This window comes from Anarhichas minor, unplaced genomic scaffold (genome assembly GCF_050575085.1).
Source record: "Anarhichas minor isolate MPS153535 unplaced genomic scaffold, ASM5057508v1 ptg000079l, whole genome shotgun sequence".
Classification (NCBI taxonomy): Eukaryota; Metazoa; Chordata; class Actinopteri; order Perciformes; family Anarhichadidae; genus Anarhichas; species Anarhichas minor.
In genome coordinates, this window is record NW_027466525.1 from 3,094,640 (window position 1) to 3,111,927 (window position 17,288).

General features: G+C 43.2%; 1 protein-coding gene across 3 annotated transcripts in view; it reads right to left on the bottom strand.

Annotated features, from left to right (window-relative positions):
- The window catches only part of glcci1b (glucocorticoid induced 1b), an 18,780-nt gene continuing 1,492 nt past the window's right edge, over nucleotides 1–17,288 (bottom strand). Inside the window, exons 3-9 of one of the 3 annotated variants that reach the window (XM_076081258.1) lie at nucleotides 13,706–13,851; nucleotides 8,077–8,166; nucleotides 5,951–6,070; nucleotides 4,925–5,062; nucleotides 3,088–3,277; nucleotides 2,511–2,631; nucleotides 1–2,248 (exon numbers count right to left, since the gene is read on the bottom strand). In XM_076081258.1, the coding sequence (XP_075937373.1) occupies nucleotides 1,915–2,248; nucleotides 2,511–2,631; nucleotides 3,088–3,277; nucleotides 4,925–5,062; nucleotides 5,951–6,070; nucleotides 8,077–8,166; nucleotides 13,706–13,851 (1,139 nt within the window). In that variant the 3' untranslated portion in view covers nucleotides 1–1,914. Of the gene's footprint in view, nucleotides 2,249–2,510; nucleotides 2,632–3,087; nucleotides 3,278–4,924; nucleotides 5,063–5,950; nucleotides 6,071–8,076; nucleotides 8,167–13,705; nucleotides 13,855–17,288 lie in introns of all 3 variants that reach the window. The other 2 variants (XM_076081256.1, XM_076081257.1) reach the window with 2 other exon arrangements.

Sequence of the window (17,288 nt, forward strand, 5' to 3'; positions counted from 1 at the left end):
GACTTTTTTTTGTTTTCTTTATTGAAAAAGAAAAAGAAACAAACACAAGATCTGCATATAAATGCGTAATACACAGGAGAACTGAATCATCATTGCCAAACATGGCAACCATTTCTGCACTGCACAATGTGCTTGTGAATAAAAATAATCAGAATTATTAATTGAAACTCTTAGCGCTGCAAGCAGAGGAGAGTTTTTCACTTGTGTGGAATGTCTTGCATACGGTTCTTATTGTCTGTGTGCAAGTTTTGGAATGAAACATTTACTAGTTTAACTCTCCCATTCAACGCCAACATGGTCTCAATAAGTCACGTTTTACTTTTTAGTACGTTCCGGTGATGCAGCTCGTGCAGGGAGCATCTCGTTGGATCTGTATATTGAGCCAAACTGTGTTACACAAAAACTCTTAGTGTAGCTTTACGTCAAACAAAAATCAATTGCACACTTAAGTTCTGATTGTTTCGACTTACAAATTGGTCTTAAAAATAAAAAAAAATAGTGATTATCATCTCACTTCCAAGTAAGTGCTTATGTTTGGTTCAGCGATTATCGCCTGTGTTTGAATCACTATGAACCGGTGTTTATAAGGCGCTGAACTGTTTATCAACTAAACAAAATGCACATAAACATTCTACTTCTGGCACTAAAACGGTGCCTCTTGTGTCCCAAATACGTGACAGGCCTGCTTTGGTACGTATTCAATAAAAAGGGGAGAAACAAATGACATGCATGTCAACCTCTCAATTAGGGAGGGTGTAGCTTATGTAGCTAGCTTCGCTAACACGAGTACTCACGGTTGACCTATTCAACAGCGATCTCTGGAATGCGTCATAGCACCTGAAACTCTAAACCTGAACAGGTTAACGCTAAAAGGTCATCCGTCACGAGGTGCGACACCAATCGTTGATTCAGTCCGTAATAACCTCCCTCTCCAGGGAAATAAAACAGTTATGCTGTAGACTGGAAAGTCAGAAACACTGGGGAAAGGCAACATAGTCCAAGCAAGTACATTCCACATGACCTGAGTTCTTGTTCTGTGTAGTGTGGGGCATTACCACAGGGCAATGGGAGGGTTGTGTGCTTTGTGATTGGTTATTTGGTCTCAGAAAAACAGTTGTCATTTGCCTTTAGTGATGAGCTAATGAATAGTGATCAGACTAGAAAAGCAGATCTAGGTCTCGGCTTGTTAGCCCGTTGGGTGGAGCGCTCAAGCAACTGCTGGTTTCACAACGACAATGTGCTACAAATACTTTGAAACAGACAAATAAAAAAAGAAATAGGCCACGGCCGGTATCATTGGGAGCCGTGTCTTAACAAGTGCAAACATTGTGGTTAACGTGGGGCAATGCATTGTGACTCTGTGACATCCATGAATCTGGCATTTCCCATCCTGTCAAAAAGCTTACGTATATGTACTTTAGATGTTAGCACGCTGAACACTGAACAGCCAATAAGCTGGTTAGATAACATGAGTAGTAGATGTTTCTCTGATACCTCACAGCCGTCTCTGGTGAAAGATTTTCTTGATAAAACTGCCGGTGTCGCATAACAAGATTATCTGAGCAGTTCTTTTTCTCTTTGCTAAAGGAAGCAACGGTATTTTTGCTATGGGTGTTGTCCCGGTACAGAGGAGAAAGCTAGGTTAGCGATGGGTGAAGGGAGGCGGTGCCCAAGGCCAGGACACAGTTTGGTCATTGCTGTCCAGACTTAACCATCAAGCTCGTGCAGCAGGATGCTGGTACCATTACCCTACGTTGTGTTTGTCATTTCTAGACCTTGGGCACTCCCTGCTGGCTTACGTTAGGATTAACGGAGTGCAAGGATCTTTTTTGTGTTTTTTTGTTTTTAAAGCCATACCACCTGAGCCGCTGTAGTGTTTCAGCTGCAGGTGGTTTGGCTGTGAATACCTGAGGACTAGCTGGTGAGGAGTACTTGTGCTGAGCCGTCTTTCCCCACATCCGTGTCGGGGCTCTGGCCGTCTGTGCCGTCGTCTGCGTTGACGCCCGTGCTCGTGTCGGCGCTCCAGTCGGCGGAGGCCGGAAAGGTAGCTAGTGGTGCGGTGGGCAGAGTCGGGGTCACCTGAGGCCCCGGGCCGTCGTTGGCTGAGGAGCAGGGCGAGGGAGCGATGGGGGAGAACAGGGAGGAGCACAGGAGTTTGACGGGGCAGAAGGCGGAGCCTCTGGGAATGAAGTTCACCTTGTTTTTGTCAGGGCACGAGAAGAGAGGGAAGCCTTTTGATCGGCCAGACCTGAAGATGAAGAAGAAAAGCCAAGCTCAATACTTTTGCTTTTATTTTCCATTTACAAGACTGTTTTGATCAAATGCAAGTTGTTTATCCTACACAGCCGTTATGCCCTCAACCCTGCCACCCACAATGCAAATAAGCCCGTCGGCTTTGTCCTCTTAACGGTGAACTGTATCTATTGTCTTTCTTTCAACAATCAGTGCACTCAGTGCTCACACGTGGCGAGTGAACCACAAACACATTGTAAGATGAAAATAATACTTACACCATCTCCTCAAACACTTTGACCCTCTCACAGCCCTCTGGAGGTTCCCGTTTGAACATGTAGCTGTTGTTAGGTTTGGGAGACGTGGCAAACTTGGGGAGAGGAGAACTGCACACACCGTCTGGAAATACAGAATACAACATGGGAAAATAAAAAAAACTTGGTTATTGATTCTTAGGAGCTGCAATGTGCTTGGAGTACAGCTGAGTGGCACTTCCCAATACGAGTGTCTGTACTGATGCTAAATCAATACAGTTTTCAGTGCCTTACTTTATGAAACAAACATCCTTTTCCCCATCAAACAAAAGAAGCCAAACGTCTCAAATGTTTAAAAACAAGCAGTGCAAGAAGTTTGCCTAAATGAATCTTTAACCAGGTCTACAGAGGTCTGGTAAGATCACTTCTTTCCAACCCCCAGATTATTTTTATTTAAAAAAAACACATAGTCTTCAACCCTCAGACATCACTTGAGTCAATTTAAGGCTTCGAACTACTTTTTTTTTTTACGTATCTACACTCTCCAAGACCTGTAAAGAGGCGTCGATGTATAAAATCCCCTCTAAACACACACACACACCTTTGTCAATTTCCTCTGCAGAGCACGGGCTTCCATCAGGAGAGTGGGCGTGGTCAGAGCTGCAGGGGCGGGGCGACGGGCTGGAGTCACCACTTGACGGGGCCTGCGTGTCCGTGTCACGCGTGTCCCCACTGCTGCTGTAGTGATGCGGAGGGAAGGGGGCGCGGCGGCCATCCACCACATCCATGGCCTGTGAGGTCAGAGGGTGGAGGAGGAGGTGAAGCATTAATGTACATGGATCCTAAAATGTCAGAGTGGTGGTGCTTAGAGTCTGGAGAGAATCATAACTCAAAAGGTTACATTCAATCACAGATAACATAAAGTGTCCTTGAAAAACCATCGTGAACTGTTGCAGCGTTCCCCTTAACAGCTACCAGCTCACTAACTGATGCCACTGAATCTAAGAATGAGTGAAACTGAAGAGTCTCTGGTGTGTGTGTGTGTGTTTGTGTCCATCTGTCTGTTCAAAGGGCAATTGGAGAAGCAAACATCACACCAGATGGTAATACGTGACAGTAGAGCAACAGTGTGATGTGCAGAGCGTTCTGCTTTGGCACAACTGATGCAAATAGAGGGCAGCAAAGAGAAGGGCTTGGTGCACAGCAGGTTGTAAATCTGTAGTGGTGCGTATGTTTCAATGGGTGTTTAAACTGTGTGTGTGTGTGTGTGTGGGTGACTTTCTAAGAGGGGAGTTTTACAGACCTGCCAAGGTTCACTACCCCACATCAGACAGGATTTACGGGTGTCCTCGCCTCTGAGATTTAATTCAGTGTGAGTGAGAATATAATTCAGTGCGAGTGAGAATATGCGCGTGTGTCTTACTGTATGGTGCACCATGCTGCAAGTGACTTTACAAGCCTGCTTGTGCATGTTATGAATTTCAAGCATAGCCTAAAAGGCTGTTTTTTGACCATAAGCATATTCAGGTATATAAACGTAAAGTTTGACTGACGTTGAGGGGAAGAAACAAATCTCTTTGGTGAATTCAAAATGATCAAAGTCACACAATAACACAAACTAACCAGCAGCAGTAAACAGACTCTATAGCCGTCTCACAGCAACGGTAAACTAGCAAAAATACTCTAAATATAGTGTACAATTAAACTGGTATACATTTAGGCAGGTCTTTGCTTTAGATGGCTATGATACGTTTTTCTGTTGCCCACATATCCACAGCAGTCCATATATACACAGCTGCGGCAATACACTAGTCTGCTTCTCCAAACTGGGGGCACGCTGACCGCAGTCTTACCTACTGTCTGTAATGCACTGAATATAGATAAGTACCTCATAAAAACACTTCTAAAACACCCAAACCATCCCTTTAAGTAAACAAATATACTTCACAGATTCAGTAAAGTATTAATGATTGTTGCACAATGTTAAATGCAACATGTCTATGTCATGTATTGTTTCATCAATTGACAGCTGCAGGACAGTGGACACACTAAAGAGAGTAGTTAAGGTACAGCAGGCAGTTTGAGATATACATCTATATAAATATAAAGCTTCTTTTTAATTGGCTGCACTGATTGTATTTCATTAATGCACTTTGTGGACAATTATGCAGTTATTTTCACCAACACAGGAGATATTTTATCCGTCATAAATTCCAACTCATAATTACAAAAAAGCGGACATGAACAACTTTTCCCCATTGGGCTGCTCATATTTACAGTCTGAATCTGACATGTAACCCACCTGGTACAAATAAGACTGAACTGTAAATGGATAAATTAGGTAGAGTTCAGATATAGTAGAAACTAAACTGACACATTTACAGTTCAGCAAGCACAAATACAGCTTGACCCCGTTGCTGGTGTGTGTGTGTCCCTACCTGTATTCCCTGCACCCAGTTCTCTCTGATAAACACATTTTCCAGCTCGTGGCTGATGCCCTCCACACTGCTCGGCACCCTGCATATCAGGGATCTTGGCACCGGGATTGTTGACAGAGCTGATGAAGTTCCCTTGTACTGCAACGACAGACAAAAATAAGTTTAAAAAAAATGATGTACACATGAAAATAATAGTCTCATAATTCAGATTGTGCATTTAAATACATAATACTGCAAATGTCTTAGACTCTGTGGCACCGAGATCTGTTAGCGGTATGGAATTGTCGCCGATCCAGTTTTATGAGATATTTAATGAGTGGAGGCGTTCAGTTTAAATAGTTGTCACTGAAGCGGGATTAAATATCAAAAACACAGCCATGATTGTGATCTACCACATGTGGATATGGGGCAAAGCATATCCCCCGTTTATGCTCATTTTCCCACAGTGGAGTATGTGTACTGTTGCCGGGCATCTGTTAATGAATGAACTGCAAACAAGGAGAGGACAGGGCATGCCCGGACACACTCCCTCTCTCCTCTTTTGACATTACTGGTCAGAAGGGACTCATTAACTAGACCACCCCCAGTCAAACGCAGTGCAACATACAACATCATAAACGTGGTTTATGATCAAATATGGCCGATACAGGAGCCTGAACGGCTCATGCAAAACATGCTATAAAAATACAAACGGGCACTTTCACTCTACACCTACATAACCATCGCATGCTGATAACCTACAGCTTTATAACTACCAAACTTACACTGATGGAGCAAATGAAAAGTAAAACCCTGATTAACAATGTGATATCATTAACAGAACGTTAACCCTGGTATATTCATGTTCTGTTATCTTCAACAGCTTTGGTCACCATCTGTTTCATTTGTATGCCTTTTGCGTGGCTGCTAAGCTACCTTATCATACACGGAGTTAGATCTTGCATCACCAAAGTCAGAGTTGGTTAATGTTTTCACCTGAAAAGAGCATACCGGGTGACCCAGTTTGGCATGGCATGAATAGCTCACCTGCGGTGGGCATGCGGTGCCTTGCGGCGCCTGCAGCTGCAGTGAGCTGTGCTCCCGCTCTTTGTTCTGCCGGCTGACCTGTTTGCTGCGCTGCAGCTGCAGTCTCAGTTTAGCAATCTGCTGGAAGAAAAGTAGCATCACTTCAGCAAAAGACGGATCACAAACGCCTCGTGAAGGCAGTAATATGGTCAACATGTGAATTTTAACTTTCCGCATCTGTGAAATGAATGAAGCTGGAAGGTGATGAGCATATTTGCTCCCATGTAGGGCGTCATAGCTCCAACCGGCAATCATTTTCTTCATCAATTCATGTGCCGAATAGTTTGTTGATTAATCGTATGGTGTAGAAAACATCAATAAAACAGTCACAAATGCCTTTTAAGATCAAGGAGATGTCTTCCAATATCTTGTTTTGTTCAACCAACAGTCCTAAACCCAAAAATATTCAATGTTATTTCAAGGCAATAAAAAGCAGCAAATTCTCAGATTTGATAAGTTATCAAAAGTTGCATTTTTGCTTAAAAAGTGACTCAAATGATTAATCAATTATCAAATTAGTTGCAATAATTTTCTAACAACTTATCAATTAATTGAGCAATCGTTGCAGCTCTACTTGCATTTAAATGTTGGCCTGGAAATTATATGAAAATAGTTTAACAGACATGACACGAATATTTGTAGTGATGTTTCCTCCGTTTTGCAGCAGCTGACAACCTACACTAATAAGAATATTCTGCCATTTGTCAAATTCATATTTTCTTATAGTTTTAAGGATGGCTGGGAGGCGGATTTATGTGGCGTGCAGCATTAATATGGCTACTGTGCTACTGTGCGCAGCGTTAATATAGACTTTAATATTGTTGCAGGGTGCTTTAGTGCGCATGTTAAATCAACCACGCATGTCTGATGATGAAACGAGTCAGGTCAACGGGTGTCAATGCATCTGGCCCCGTATCAGCCTAAAAACAGGATACTCTTTGTGAGCCGAACAGACGAAGTTGTACTGTGCAGACAAAGGTGTGGTCTTCGACGCCGATCTTGTAATCCTGGCAACACAGTCAACAAAGAGACGTGCTTTTTTCATAGATGTCCTCCCACACATGTAATCACATAGGTTAGAGAGCTGGAAGACAGTTCACTACATTCATGGGGTGACCGCAGCAGTCGATAATGACAAGTCCAGGCAATCGCGATGTAATCTCAGAGGATGAGGAAGAGGTTTTCCTGGCTGTGCTATTGATTGTGCAGGCCAAAGCCCCTGGGGCTGTCTGCAGAAAGTTCAACGCTTAATGATTCTAATGGGCCGAGTTTTAGTGTTAGGCTACATTCACACTTGGATGTGTTTTGTGAAATCCGATTCTTATGATCACACCGCTGTGAGTCCATAACCAGAAAATATGTGTCTCTTCCCGTCTCCTCACACACCATGTCCACACAGATTCACAATAAAAGCTGGAACATTTCGCGTCTTAACAATTCAATAGTAATGTGTGTCAAATTTAATTTTTGATCTGTCCCTCGTCAACAAAGTGAAGGCTAAGCCTGTTCCATCTAAAACATATTGCTGTATTGATCTACTGTAAACAGGAAACATGAATGTCTATTGTGTTGCAGGGGCATGTGTGAGGCTTTTAAGTAACACGAGTTACCCTGAATAAGTTCCCTCAGTGCGAAAGAGGGAACAATATGGCTGCATCAGCCTTGAGGTGCTCCTGCACCGTCTCTCACAAACAGGCCATAATGAAATGCGAGGGTGCAGTTGAGTGGGAAAGCGAGGGGAGAAGGAGGTTAAATTTAGACTGAGGTCTGGAGAACTAATAGCTCCATGTGGTCGGCTGGTTGGCCACCAAGCGCAGCAGATAGACAGGAGTGGAAACCAACCTTAAGGAGCATAATATTTAGGTTGACCTCTGACCCTGACAAATAAAACACATTTTGAATAAATGAAATGAATCACAAAAACATGTTCTTTGAACTGGCTGTATGGTTTTAAACCAGTCCAGGCCTAGCTTAGAGCCAGACAGAAGGCTGAACACTACTTCACTCTGTTGATCCACCATCTGTGTAGTTTGCAGTAATGAGCAGCTGTGACTTGTGTGAAGCGAGGTTCAGACAGGTGAATTTACCTCTTTGAGGTGGTCTGCGCTGCCCCAGGAGGCCGACCGCTGGTGAGGGCTTCCCAGTTCTGCTCCCTCATCAATCCAGAGACCTGGAGTCTGAAACGCATTCATACATGCAGACACATGACCACATGGTACACAACTCTACATCATTTCCTCTAACACAAGTCATGCTATATTGACACACGCTCCACATGTACTGTGTGACACTGTGGCTACTAAATAGCATGTCGTGCGTTGAATCGGCACACAAAGATAAGTATGATGTACTCCTGCTCATCAGCATAAACACAGGTTTCCATTGTGTGCAAAGATATCTGAATAGAACACATTACATAACCCTCAAAGTGGAGGATACCTGCAGTATCTGACATTTGTTTACGTGGCGGGTTGGCCTAATTTTTACAGAGATCAGATAACTGAAAGGTCACAGATGGGGCCCTTGTTGAATCATCAAGAGTCATGGGTCTTATGAAATGCCCTTGTTTATTTTTCATTTGTTTTCACTAAGAAATATTATAAATGATACATGTACACATTTATAAATACATATACTCCAGATCAACATGAATTTAAAGTAAATAAAAGCTTGTGCAGGAGATGTAGGAAACTAAAAGACCTCTTAAGTGAATAGCGGACGAGCCAACTCATTGTGAAGTCTGTCAAAATGTGAGCATCAACTCAATATGTTAAAAGTTAAATGTTTGGATAACCAGCTGAGAAAGAGGTGGGTGAAAGCAGTGATGAGTGCCGTGTGGCTCAGAAGTAAAGCTGAGAATCTGGAATCCATGAAAAACAGGAAAACAGTCACGAGATACCATCCCTGAGGAAAAGCACTACTTTCAACAGGAAAAACAAAAGTCGTAGCATGTTTGATTGCTTCCATTAGTAAGCCAGGTTAACATAAATACTGTGGCAGGAAACTGTTGGTCCAGAAGCCAAACACACTAGTACATTCCAAAAATCATAGTTTGAGAAAACCGTTACAGGGCTACAAATTAATATCCGATTATCTGCCTCGTCAGTCACTCACAGCCGACACAACCAAGGACTTCACTAGCAGCTGGTGCTCGTTTCCCACCTTGGAGTTCCAATCCTTTTACCTTTAGTTAGTCTACAAAGTACAAGTACAAGGACAACTCTAGGCTTATACCAGGTCAACGAGTCGACAGGGACCTTTAGTGTCATTAGTAGACCATAAGAAAACATCTGATATACAAAACATTCCCTACCAGAGAGCATAGAGGCAGTTCTGTCTCATTGAAGATGTCTTTTAGACCTCTACTGCATAAACAAGGAAACGGTTAACTTATGTAAATATATGCAAAAACAGAAACAGACGGAGGATGTTTCATAGGGCCGTCTGAAGCCACATACTTCCCCCCCCTGATTATGCACATAAACAGTGCCTCTGCTCCTCAAACATCTGACGTTTTATGGTCATCACAGTAGTACGAAACATCTTAAATGTCAGTGTCTTCACACTGCCTTATGACTGACCCCACACAAACAGAAAAACCCTCTATGTCTCTGCAGCTAACGCACAAGCCTTGCCCTATGATATGGAATATCACGCCGTGAATAATGAGGAACACCCGGGAAGGCGTTTGCGCTGGATTGCTGGCGCTGGTTTCCCCGGAAAAGGACGGCGGATTAAATGGGTGCTTGTGCTCACATGAAAAGGGAGCACTGTGCTCGGCCACGCTGGATGGCAGATGTGTGGCTAGCCTTTAGCATTAACATTTTGTGCATGGCCTACGGAATGGCTTGAGCCGTTTGATGCCTCTGCCAGACATTGAGGGACTTGATGCTGCAGCTTAATCTGTTCATACAGAATGCAGATGGCTGTAAAAGGGCAGAGAGGCTTTATGGAGTTGTGGATTTAGCCGTTGAGAAAAAACAAAAACTAAGTTCTCACAGATGTTCTGACGTCAAATAGGGAATGCAGCTCGCTACGTGTTACTCATTTGGCAGTGAGTGATACGTGTAGGTTTTAAACTGGCTAAACCGAAAAGCACAATCATTTTTATAAGGAAAATGGAGGGGATCGTGGAAGGGCTTCATTGTCACTCTGACGGCACTCAAATCCTGAGAAAGCTGATAACTCTAGAGATGTTAACAGGTCACACAGGTGTCATGGTAGGTCACTTTTCTATGGTGGATATCTCAGTTTGATCCTACTTTTCCCCCCAGGTATACATAGTAAGACAGTTAGAAAGCCTGCAGGCTATCTTTCTTGATTGTCACAAATTGTCCGTGAACAAGAACACCCACCTTTATTTACCTCAGAGGCCCTTTTATCACGCTAGCTCTCGAGCTTCCTGCCTGAGTCGAATGCTTTGTAGACTTGTGCCTGATAATGTGCTGCTGTGCAGATAAAACTCTGTTACCACAGCCTGCAGCTTGCTTCCCATTATGATTCCCACCCAAAGGGTTGCATGCAGGCAACATCCTCAAGAATCCAGCTCTGTTCCAAAGCAGGAAATAATGACTGTGCTTCAATAGGATTTGAGTGGAACTTGTGCTGGTTTGTTTGGATTGCATGTCGAGACACGCGAGCAGAGGGCCACTGCTATCATCTGATGGGGTTCAGAGAGGAGGAGTTATGATTTGGAGAGTTGGCTTTGTGTATCCGTTATCTCTACACGCCTTAAGGTCACTTAGAATTACAGAAAATGGACAAATGTCTCCAAGGCCAATACCGATGTTACCAATTACACCGGACATTTTACAACAAGAGATATTAGTCGATGGAGCTCAGTATCTGTAGAGCGCTTTGTTTGATCTATAACGTTGGATCGCTGCGTGTCTAGCCTCTAACAAGCTTTAGCTGCGAGCGTGTATCTTTAGTAAGACAGTTTCAGCAGATTCACAGTACTGTGACAAACAGCAGGCTAGTTTGTTAGCCTCTACGTTATGTTTTTCAGATTACAAACAGACCGCCGATTAGTTATTTCCTCTCACTCGGGGCGCAGAACGTACACGCAGGTCAGTGGTCAGCGGGCCATCGGCTGCAGTCTTTGTGGTATACACAAGTGCAACTTTTAACAGAAGACGTGAAGCGGCGCACACCGTTTGATCAGTCCGCCTTTGTCGGTTCTAGTTCTTTAATGTCGGCTTGGTGTGCAAGGGGCCTAATCTTCATACAGACATGCTCTGTGTTCTGTAACCACAGGGCCTAGGACTCACAGACCTATCCCGGAACAGTGATTAGCATATGTATGGGCCCTCTGCTCCTCGACTCCCACACAAAAGGCAGGCGGGCCGTGCAGCCACGAGGGCCAGGTGGCAAGCAGTGGGATTTCTCCTCGACTCAGCCGCAGCCTGGGGGACAGGTGCAAACAGCTTCACCTCCATGCAAGGCTACAGAACAGCTCAAAGGAGAGGCTGTCTTCAACTTGTGTGATGCACGACAAAAGAGGCCAGGGACCCTTTGTCTGCTGCTCTCTGCCGTTGTTGTCTTCTAGAAAGAGCCGGGCCCAGGCGTAGCTTTTTAAACAGGAAGTGGTCTCTCGCTATCCTTGGGGGAGTTTGTGCATTTAATCGTTCAAGGATTTTCAAGTGTGTCACACTCTCCCACATCATTACGACAGAGCCAAATGTTTTCCCATCTCAAATTTCCACAGCTTTGAAGGACATAAATCTCTTGAACTGGATTTTCATTTTAATAAGCCTTCAATCAGATCTCTGCTGATAATAGCTGGGAAATATGGTCCATGTCACTATGTAGCACAGGCAAACAGCACAATGTGAAAAAAACAGTAAGTCTACAAGATCACCGTGTATATGTGCCCAGACATTTTTCCGAGACCTGATAATTAACAAATTGATTTTCCATACTTGTCCAGTCTTTCCATGGCTGCAGAGGAACCCTGTAATAAGAGGCATTTACTCTGTATAAAGCCACTTCAAGAGACCTTGTAGGCCCTCCCACCACTTCCTCAGCCTACACACAAAGACATGCGAGACAAATGAAGGGTTAAAGGTATGAAACTCATGTAAATTAGGCTTGGCGGTCTTCATTCAGACAGATGAAAGGCTTCTGTCAGCAAAGAGGGAGCAGCCCATGTCATGATCATGCATAGTCAATATTCTTTTATAACACAAACCCACCCCAAACTAACTACCCCCCAAGAAATGGAGCTCTTCGAGGAAAAACTGCATTTAGCCATCAGTCACATGGCCAGATTAGTGGGTGATGATGTGTGGGCTGCTGTCCAGGAACACTGTGCCGAGGCTCAATATGAAATCCATGCACAGGTCTTGTGAAGAGTTATAATGTGTTAAATGTATGATTGTGAGGGAATTATGTATAGCAAAGTCTATCAGGCCTTATTGGCACCAGACTCCACCACCAGATTACCAAAACTAAATATTTGGTCACGGCTTGAAAATGTGTCTTCTTCACAAGCTACTGCGATGGAAAACCAACAATTATGTGTAAGTCCTGTCTTCCATCATTTGAATTGAGTGAGCTTCTTCTCAAACAGCCCTTCCTGGAATATGACTGATGAAGCCATTCGACTCTTACTTTTCTCCATACTTGATGTTCTTCATTTCCCCTGACGTTACAACATGCTACACTGATTAATTACCCCAAAACCAAATGTACACTGATGATCAATCAATCACGGTCACCTGCTGAGCTGAATCAGACAGATCACGTCATCAGATCAAGTTGGTTACAAGATGACATGTGGAGTCTTTTCTCTTTGTCTCTGGGATTGTTGTTCATGGCTATACCCGCTGATTTACAGACATCTCTTTCCAAATGTAAGTCCAGGGGGGAAAAGGTATTTTTTTGGCCCAAAATTCACCTGTTTGGTCACTTTGTAAAATTAGCTTCAAAGCCCGGCGCCCTACCCGGGGGCTTGATTCGGACAAGCTGAACGCACGAGATGGGGATGAGAACCAGGGTGCTGTAATATATTTGTAATTAAATGTATCTGTAATTTTGAAGTACATCATAATCGCTTATGACAGCCAATCATCTATCAGTCAGCCTGTTAGAATGCTGGGTCGGAAATGGATTACGAAGCCACGATGCTAAGCAATGATAAAACCCTGGTCGTCACACTAATTGAGTGCTAGATAGTTAGCAAAGACGCATTAGGTTTTTATGTCTGTCTGTAATGAATGTACATTTTTTTATAAAAGTTGTTTTGCGGTAGCCCATCTGCCACACGAACAGTGGAAAATATATAAATAACACAACAACTATAGTTAGTAACATACTCACTACATTGTATTTTGAACACAACTGGTGCTCAACAGCCCCGGTGAGATCAGGGTTTGAGCAGAATCTGGTTCAGATGTACTAGAGCAGAGAGAACTGGAAAATAGGCAGGTAGGGGTGCCTGGAGTTGGGAACCCAGGGTTTAGGACACAGACTATAGGTTATTATTATTAATAATAATAATAATAATAATAATAATAATAATAATAGCAAGCTATTTTGTAAAATAAAAGAATGTGAAATGGCATAAAACCAAGTCAAAAACAAAACAAAACAATTCAAACCCCAATGGCTGCAAAGCACTTCAGCCCTCTGAAACTTAGGGAAAACCCTGTCATGAATAATATGACCTGTCCCACCCCTACTCTGGCGGTGGTATTGTTTCAGAATGGTATGTACCTGTGTGGCTTTGTCTTTCATACAGGAAGGGTAGGGTCCGTGGGAGTCCCGAGGCCACTGGCCGGTGAGGTACGGTCCTGTGATGGCGTCCAGGGAAGATGTCCGCCGGATGGCACTGGAGCTCCGGACCTGTAACTTGGACCTTTCTGCTGTGGGACAGAACAAAGAGATGGGATGAAGCATGTGCACACTCACATGTAGACGTCAGCACCAAGCCAGCAATATATCCAAACTCTCAGAAGAGTCTTTGAATTCATCGTACCAACTTAACCGATTGTGTTTGTGTGTAATAAATTCCACTGAAGGGATTGTGGGTAGATCTTCACCTTACACGAATATAAATGTATTTAAATTACAGAATGAATTGTTACTCGACTCCCTGAAAATAAATATACAATATCTTTTAAGAGCAATACATTATAATCAACCTTCACCTGTTAACTACTGCAATTAACAGGGTTTCATTGAGGAGAGACGTTGCCTCTCGCAACCTCTTGTTGTCCTGAAAGTGTGGACAGTTTTTCCTAATCTCATAAGTATTAGTGCAGGGCAAACAAACCGGCTTGAGAACTGAGGCCTGGAGCAAATGTAAACGGCTGAGCAGGAGTATTTCATGTTATGAGAGCAGTCTGCTATGAGCCAGAACAGTCAAGCACACACCACCCACATAAGAACTCATAAACAGCCACACCACAATGCACATCAATACTGCCTGCATCCACTCAACATTCCTGCAGTGACACGCAGTAAAAAAAAAAAAAAAAAAAAAGACAAGAGGAAAACAAAACATGCAAACACAAAGAAATTAGCTTGAGAATAGCATGAGAATGTGGTAAGTGTTGGATTAAATGTATTAGCCTAGATTGTACCGCGTGTGATTACCAAAAGCAAATGAAAGCTCCTTCATTCCATATGGAGAAGACAGAATAAAGGAATACCGTGACGATCAGGAAACATTTACTCTACTCCTTGTCCGAGTTGGTTTATGCAGAGGCCTTCTCCAACCTGAACTCACAAACCAACACTCACACAGACTAAACTATCGACATGAGGCACCCCTCTCTTCGCGGAACTACATAGCTGTTCATTGCTGTTCTTTGTTCATAGAATACACAGGCCAACCCACCCAAAGGTATTGCCTAAGTAAGCTTACTGGGCTACAGTAAAATTCCCTGAAGCATTGTAGACAAAGGAAGCAGGCCAAATTTCCATCAATATTGATACAGGCCAAGCCGGTGCTCTCAGAACCAGGATTGTGGTTATTTTCCATCGTCTCCCCACTTGCCAGACTAGAATAATCTCCTGATGAGAAAAAAGAAACAGTGTGAAAAAAGCCAAGACATCAAAGCAGTCCATCTGCTGATTTCAGGGCTGAGCGAATGGTGTATGTGATATTAAAAAGGAATATTTTCAGGTTCCTTGAAAAAGGTTCCGGCATTTCCAGGGGATAAATGGGTGGTTCATTAACTGCAGAGCAAATGTGAACACAAACACGTGGTTCGGATCAGTAAACCAGAGCAGAACGGTTTCCTGCAGGTTTTCACAAGGCTGCACGACGCTGGTTGAAAGGAAAATCAAACCAATTAACTTCATCGTGTGATTACAGAACAGATTCCCATTGGGTTTCAAGGAATTTCTCAACTAGGTGATAATAGAATTTTAGTCCGTGCTAAAGCGTGGGCATTTTTTTATTCAATTCAACTTTATTGCAATTGCTCGAATGACCTACACACAGTGAATAATGAAACCTAGAATTGCCAACTCTCAATACTGTGCAAACTGTATCATTGCTTAGAAGGGTTACAGAGTATAACACTGATACTAGTGAAATAACTTCCTAAATCTGTTTGTTATATTAACTACAGAGTGGTATAATGTGCTTTATTTACTAAATCATATAAATAAAAACACTAACCACCATCATAGAGGAACCCCTGTAACCACCAGGCCACCAGGCAGTTCCTGTTTCAGTATTGTTCTACACGAGTTGCTCAAGTTAAAAAGTGTGTTAATTGCAAGCATTAACTAGGACAGTGACCGTCTTTCATACAATATGAATGATGGTGTTCATTTTGGCCATGATATGTTAAAGTTAAGAGCATCTGTCCCTCAGCTGGTCAGGAAATGGCTTATCAGCATATTTGACATCATTCAATGAGTACCTCCCACAATAAGCTAGCCTGGACTAGTTTCAGAGTATCTCAATGAACGAGGAGGGTCTGCCAACAGTGCTCACGATTCAAACATTCATAACTAAGAAGAATGAGCCAACTTGACATCCAAGTTAAGGTTCAACCAGATGCTACACAGACAGTTAAAGTGCAGGCAGATACAACTACAGAAACCACAGCACAGTTCCACCAGAGATGACTGATTTAGACAACATCTCGTGGTCACAGTCGCTCCTACTCTGCAGTTTGAACGGGTGACAATGAAACAGGGCTGTTTCAGCACAGCTGGCATTTCGACAGAGCAGGACTATCATTGTTGGGACAGTGTGTTAAGTGAATGATGTCATGCTGGTGAACCTAAAAAGGTCATGATGTCGAGTATAATTCTCTTCATCATGCTATGATCTAAACACCGGTGCAGTCCATTACCAGCGTGTCTGGCACTCACGCTGATGGTACTGCGAAGCATTTTGGACCGACTCCCCCACCAAATGGCAAGCATTATGTCTGCGAGTGGGTTCAAAGTACTGCAGTGAATGATAAATTACAAAGTGCAAAGCCTCCTGCTTCAATCATAATCAAGTTGGGTGATGAAAGATCACTACATCAGGTTTGCATCTTTGACTTCCAGTAGCCAGCATTGATATGATCAGTCATCATCTGATGACTGCGTGTTTGGAGTGTGAGGTCACAGTGACGAAGGAGGGTGGAGTCTCCATCATCATCATCACCACCGGCCTGGGTTAGAGGTTGTCTCTGACAGAGGACCGAGGTATGTGTGGCATGCCACCGAGGTGGGAAATCAACACCAAATGTTAGCCAAACACGGGAGAAATTCGTCATGACAGGCAAGTCTGTTATGGAAGAGACTTCGTTTCCTGCCTCGCATGGTACACTGGTCAAGGTTAGAGGTCATCCCATTCAAAGAATTGAGGAATGTGAAGCACGTCACAAACATAAAAGTCCACTCACAACTCCACGATAACTAAAATCCTGCACGGGAAAAAAAAAAAAAAAGGGCTGCCATTTTAGTTAAAAAGTATAAGAGGGAGAAGCTATTAAAGGGGACTAATGAAGGTAGCATTGATCCAGCTGTAGTGTTGTGAGATGTGACCTAATCTTGTTAAGTGCAGAGAATACTTGGTGCTTTTCATGGGAACTGATGCAGTCAGAAACACCCACTCAGGTTAACAGAAAGAGTCTCCACATACTGGAAAAGCAAGCTGTATTCAGACACTTTCATATTATGTTGTGCTGAGATATTGTGGGGGTTTTCTGTATGCATTGGATATAAAAACTGTATTCTTCCAGCAAAAAAAAAAAAAAAATATGCTGTTTTGGCACACAACAGGATACTTCTACCGGTCTGGAAAAGCAGCCACAGTGTCGATACTTGGCAGGAAAGGCTGTCA